At 42.1% G+C, this 6652-nt stretch overlaps 1 protein-coding gene across 1 annotated transcript; it reads right to left on the bottom strand.

The window, feature by feature from the left end:
• Nucleotides 1–201: 201 nt before the first annotated feature.
• On the bottom strand, nucleotides 202–5521 carry LOC121858445. The gene is made up of 3 exons (XM_042354889.1): nucleotides 4739–5521; nucleotides 4372–4482; nucleotides 202–1001 (listed from the first exon to the last, which is right to left on the bottom strand). Exons 1-3 carry the CDS (start codon nucleotides 4894–4896, stop codon nucleotides 749–751), a joined length of 522 nt encoding a protein of 173 aa, XP_042210823.1. The 5' UTR covers nucleotides 4897–5521; the 3' UTR covers nucleotides 202–748.
• Between the last annotated feature and the right edge of the window lie 1131 nt (nucleotides 5522–6652).

The raw sequence follows: 6652 nt of genomic DNA, 5'->3' as shown, positions 1-6652 counted from the left end.
ATTCAAGTAAATGTTCTCATCGATGTATGTGCGCATTTCTACTAGAATAACTCTCTTCCCAGAGTATATACAGTGCTAAGTCCCCAGTGCTTAATATCATAATTTTGTCAGTGTACTCAGTACATTGCAATTCTAGGTCAGTGCTACATGCACCTATTATGTTTTTAGTAATGGAAGTTGTGTCTGCACTAACCGTTAGAACCTAACATGACTTATATATCCTACATCTACTTGCCCTAATTTCCCCAACAACAACCCATAAACATCCCTTACCACGAAGGACAGTCAGTACGGACTCTCATCCTTCGCCTCCCATCCTTTTCTTACTCTCACTTTCCTTCTCCCTGTGTTCCATTACTAAAGACTAAGTTTCGATCCGCATTCTTCTGAGACTGGGTAAACATGTTGTCACAGTTACATAATAAGTGCAGTTAGAAAAAGTAAAAGGTTACATGTAAAATAATGATGGACTGTATCTAAAGAACTTATTGGATTATTGGCTTGAATTTATAGACAGTGAAGTAACTTATACAGTAGTGCCGAGAGTATCCATTACAATGGTGTCAGAGGGACCCATTGCAATGGTGCCCAAGGCAGGCTTTACAAATATCAGAACCAATTATTTATCGTAAGACTTGCCTGAAAGTCATATAACACAAAGTACGTGTATCTACTTACACAGTTTCAAATTCCTAACCAAACAAAAAGTGTTCAACGATTTCTTCTCATCTACACTTAGTGTTGTCTCTCAGTACTGTATATGCCTGATATAAGGATTCTTGAAAAGGTCCATATCAAAACCAAGATTCTCTGCGTATAGACCCCAGCCCTCCAAGTATGCTGTATTTATGGGGAACCTGGAAGGTGCCTGCCAGTAGTTACGGTCCTCCATTACTCTCCTGAAGAAGGGGATTTTAGGAGACTCCATGCTGTGTGATCCCTGCAGGTGATGACCTGGATTTCCCTCGTGCAGGGATAAGGTCATCATCTCGTACTTCGGTCTGAGAAGTAGAATATACAGTTTAGTTGGTCTTAGTCGAAACGAGTTGGATATTTTCTGACTATTATTGATGCTACTTCAAGGAGTTAAAGATACTAATGCAAGTAGGTGACATTCTAGCAATATGCGAAGGTTACCTCATTTCGTATGGGGATCTCTTTATCAAGATTAACATATTTCATGTAATGACCTAACCTAACCTAACCTAACCTAACCTAACCTAACCTAATAGGGTGTGTCATACGGAGGCGAATTTTTTTTTTTGAGTTTGAAAAATCGGCCCATGGTATTAATGATGTAGTTCTATGTGCAGAATCATGTGATATCTTCAGATTTGAAAAGTTTTTATTTTTTGCTAGGTAAATTTTAACTTGAAATCTTATGAAAATTCAGTATTCCCACCCTTTTACCAACACCACTAAATAGCTTATTTAAAGTAAAGTAAATGTATCAGGTTAATTTATTAGGATGAAAATGATCCAGAATAGTGAAACGAATGATCTTGACACATTTATTAAATTTAATATTCCTTTAGAAAACAAAATCATCAAATACAAAAACCGGTTTTACTACTACGACCCGGTGTTGCTGCACACCATAGAGAACATGTCTTTCTTGCTTCTGTTTCTACTCATCACCTCCCTGCTGACCACCTGAGCTCGGATGTAGCCTTCCCTCCTCTCCTGGCTGTACACGTGACTGCTGGCCTCGCTCACTTGCTGTACACAATTCTATACTCTGGGTGTGCAGCGGGCTGGGCAGGGACATGCATGGGGTTGTCCAGAAGCTCTGACTTGAACATTGGTGAGGCTGCAAGAGGGGCTCACTGCCAGCCTGGATGTTATCCAGATCTATGAGATCAGTGAGGGTCTTGACACCTAGATTGACTTCAGGAGTCTTCCTGACCCTGAAGGAATCGTCACCAACTGATTCGTCATGCCCAGATCCTCTCATAAGTCTCATATCCAAGATCTTTTTGACTGCCACTCTTCTCTCCTCCTCATCCTTACTGCAGAGCATTGTCTGCAGAACTGCCTCGGGATGAGCATACCAGGAAGATCTCCTCACAGTCTGCTCCACAATCTGAACAACCTTCCTTGGCTGACTCCTCAGGAGCTCAGCTTTGGAAGAGAACATGCCTCGGACCTTCGGAAAACGATGACTTGACCTTGGTGTTGAACCAATTTGGCAAGTAGACACTCACGATGAATTGGACAATAAGTCTCAGGTTGTGAAGCTGGTTCCCTTTCAGTTTATGATGAGCGACCCAAATTCTGCAGAACCTGAGAGCCGTTGTGAGCCACCTAGAATGTGAGACTGGACCTATCTGCAGGTAAGCAAGTCTATCAGGCATGACCCCAGTTTTGATGGCACTGCAAATCATGTAACCATAGTATTGGTCAGTACTCAGGTCGTCAACGACAGTATGTGCAAGCTCAACGAGTGGAGGGCCAACTGTGATTTTTTCAAAGCTCGGATTTATTTCTAACTCAGTGGCAGAGTCCAGCATCTTGCCAAGAGGACCAGACCATCTGTTGTTTGAAAGAGTCTTGCCATCCAGCTCCTGGATCAGATGTCTGAGTGGCAACTCGTTGGTGTGGAGGTCACAAACAATCCAGACCAGCTTCCTCCCAATCTTCCGCTCTATCCACTGTATGACCCCCCCTTGCCACCCTGTGTTCGTGTTGGTGCTGTCCCCTCCAATGGCCTGCAGGGTCTGGTCTACGTTCCTCTCTCTGAGCCAGTTCACAATGTTATCTGCCACTATCTCAGCTGGTTTCCTGATGTCATCTTTCTCTGGAGTGAAATGCCACAAATACTTCCCTCCTGGTTCACTGCAGCAGGAGTAGTGTTCCTCCTTCACCATGGCAGGGAACAACTTGTCAGAATCTCCAACTTTAATGAACACTTTAGTGTCATCCCTTCTCCCATCAAAGAACAAACAATTGATTCCATTTTCTCTTATCCCCTTATCAAACTCCTCTTCTAGGTTACTGACAAGTTTCTCCTGAGCTCTCCTTACTTTGTTATGATTTATCACCAGGTGAACATCATCAGGTGTTATCAAACCACCGCTAATCCAGGCAGCTGTTGCTATCTCTGCAGTTTCTCTGAGACCAGTGTGGTGTCGCATGCTGGCCAGAGCTATGCTCGGGATATCTTTCCTATTTCGAATCTTATGCCTGGAAGGTTTGGGATCATTATTTTCTGGGTTAGGGACAAAGTCACCATTCTCCTGGTCAGCACTCGGATCAGCCATGGGGAAGTAATTAAACTCTGAATCAGCTTGACTCCAATCATCGGCCTTTTTTACCTCACCCTGGGCCTTCTCAAGTCTCGTTTCCTCGGCAACTCTTCTCCTCTTCTGCCTCTCTGTGGCAGCCTCCTGTCTCTTGGACTCCGGAATATCTTGGCTAGAAATCATGAGAGCCCCTATACTGCCAGTCTTCTCTCTCTGTGCTTTGACAAATGCCAGTTCGATCACAGGAATCTTCAGTTCACGCTTGCAAATACAGGAGATGTGGGCCTCGGATTTACAGTCACGATCGCATCCACACTCAGGACAGAGAACAATTGGGCACTTGCAAGTAATTATGTCAAATAACTGGTCCAGTTGCTTGGCAAAGCTGTCCTTAACTGCAAGTTTTCCTCTCCCAAGAGAGATATCTCTTGCCTTTTCCCAACTGGCTAGCAGTCTCTCACTAATCTTCTTCTGACTTGTTATGACTGAGGCTTGAATTGAGCGTTAGCCAGAGTGTACTGTGCCAAGACAGCTTTGGTCATATCACTGGCAATGTCTTTGTTTGTGTAAGTTCTTTGGTTCTTTTCACTGATTTGTCTGATTAAAACACCGTATCTCAAAGCATCTCTCAATGTAGGCAACTCCGACTTCAGGAGCTCTCTCCCAGACCCAAGATAGTGACTGAGATGGCTGGATTTTTGGTTCCTCGTCCTGACACAAGCAGCCATCGCAAATATTATCAACTTATAAATGCATCAGAATCGGAAACAGAAAAAAATATTGTTAGTTGGGTTGTTAAAGAATGAAGTCAGAAAGCAATGTTCTCTATTCAATTGTAATGCACTAATGCAGCTGTACGTTAGATTTTCGATAAATTTCACGCTAAAATTTACCTAGCAAAAGGTTGCAAAATATTGAAACTGAAATTATTTTCTGTTTATATACACTAAAATCTACAACAAAAGTGATGGGCCATTAGTTTTAGCTGATCTTCCCTCCTATGACACACCCTACTAACCTAACCTAACCTAACCTAACCTAACCTAACTACTATGACTCACTGTAGGCTGTAAGGTTTAGGGAATACGTCATATTTAAAAAAAGATAGCTGCTCAGTAAAGTTACTCACTGACTGTCACAGTGGAAAGTATTGACGAAGTAGACGCCGGGGCGAGACCCGTCGTAAGCTCCAACAGAGTAAAAAGCTGTGGTGCTATGAGGTGAGGACAAACGCTCCATCCTGTACAACATATAACAAATAGTCATGGATTCTCCCTGTGTGTGTAATGATATAACTATAGTATATACAGTGCATTGATTTTTGATACGACTATGTAATAAGGCTCTTGAAACATCTCGAAATTTTCCATAAGCCAAATACATTAACTCAGACACTAGCGCTTCCAATGCGATATCTAGACCTGGCCACCCTTTGAACACACAACATGCTCATCACTAAGACAATGTTATTCACCACACCTGGGACTCTTTCTTACTTCAACTTCGCTTTAGGAATATTCAGGAAGACTTCAGGAAGTTTGAGGGGGATGACGTTGTACACGAGGTCCTCAAAATCTTTAAACAAAGCCTCAGGGTTGTCATAGAGAAACTGGGCGTCTTTCCTTACCATCTCTGAGAACTCTGACACTGACATGTTGTAGCCCAACTCTGAAACGATCTGTCAGATTAAGATTAGTCATTTTACGTAAGGTACAAACCTAGCCAAAAAAGCCAAACCAGGAATACACTTGTTTTAATGGGTTAAGACCTAAGGAATGCAGTGTTATAATTCAGATTCGAGCCTTTGTCTGGACAATTACTTTTTCACAGTCTGCATTCAATGATATACTGTTACTCGTTACGGTATTATTTTACTTTTGGACATAGTGCGCCCCAAAGTTATAAACTATTGAAACATTTAGATCTCACTATTCTGAACACTTTGAATCCCATATACAGTATATCTGGTGGAAATGGGTAATAGCGACACAATTTAATTTAATTGATTTTACGTACTTTTCAGTCTTCATCTATGTGAGATGTTATTGTCGTGAAAGAGTGAAAGCAAGCTAATTATGGGCGTGTTTACATCACGCATGCGTGGCGTCTTCCCGTCGTGACCAATGATGTATCGATGTCATCATGCGAATTTTTTTGACAAATCAAAATTGAATTTTTTCAAAGGGAGGAGCCAGGGTACGGATTTGAAGGATTTCAATTTCGATGACCAGTGTGACAATGACCGTGGTAGAGGTTGAATGTGAATCGTGCTCCTACGATTATTTTAAGTTTATTGCTGAGCCTTATAGTGGGGCAGCTAAATGCAATTTTTCATGAGAAGCATGCAAATGGTGATACAAGCACCAAATTTGGCATGGTCTGCCTGATTGGCCATTTAAAAATCCAAGATTACGGTCATTTTTCAAGATGGCCGCCATATTGACCTTCAAAAGATGATTTTTCTCATAGAAATTGATGTAGTTGGTCAATCTGAGTGATCTTGGTGTCGATATTTATGTTTTCAAGCATGCTCAGACGATGTTTTATAGTTTTAAGTCCATTGTAACATTTTTATCCACATAAAATAACACTTTTAGTAAAAAAAAAAAAATAACATAAAAGAATTTACTAAAAAAAAAGTACTCACTATTAGCATGTCCTGTGACATCTCCTAACAGTACATCTTTGTGAATTTACTGCTGTTCACATATGCAGCTGCAAAGTGCTGTGCAGGAAAGTCCAGAGCGAAAGCATTTCATATCTGGTTGCAGTCTTTCTTCCAGGAACATTTGGTCAGCTCCTGATAGCACGTCGCAATCTGGGGAAGAGTCGTCCAACGCATCTGCCATGCCTCTCCCTTCTGCATCCATCCCCAAGTGACAGGACATCTCAGGGCTTGGATGTTGGAAGATGGACAGTGGACACACTGGTCCCATGGAAGGACGTTTTGGCCGTAGTCGCAGTGGGGTTGTGGTCTCCTAGATGGGCTGATAATTGTAGAACTCTGTCATATGAAATGCTGACCCCATTTTCATGCAGCATGTCAATGAGCTGCCTCTTTCTTGTCTTAGCAAACACAGACATGCCGACGTAGATAGCAAAAGGTGTCTCATGGTCCTTGGAGTGTCTGTGGATTTGTGTTCCTACCTTGTAGTTGACAAAGCAGTTGTACTGTAAGAGCTGTGACATAGCAAGGTCAGACTTCGATATGCCATGCTGGAATTGGGATTTGATATCTGCACCATGTTTGATCATGCATACAAATTGAAGCAGTGATGGTGGAACAGCCTGTTCAATGCGTCCTTCATGAAATGTACTGCTGAAGTGTGACTTGTGCTGAAGTATGTCCCGTCGTATCATCCCAGCAGCCTTGGCCAGATGGATCGCGTTACTGTATTTGCTTGCTTGTG

Source organism: Homarus americanus, unplaced genomic scaffold (genome assembly GCF_018991925.1).
Source record: "Homarus americanus isolate GMGI-L3 unplaced genomic scaffold, GMGI_Hamer_2.0 scaffold57980, whole genome shotgun sequence".
Taxonomy (NCBI): Eukaryota; Metazoa; Arthropoda; class Malacostraca; order Decapoda; family Nephropidae; genus Homarus; species Homarus americanus.
The sequence above is the reverse complement of the archived record's forward strand: the minus strand, read 5'-3'. Positions and strand labels throughout refer to the sequence as shown.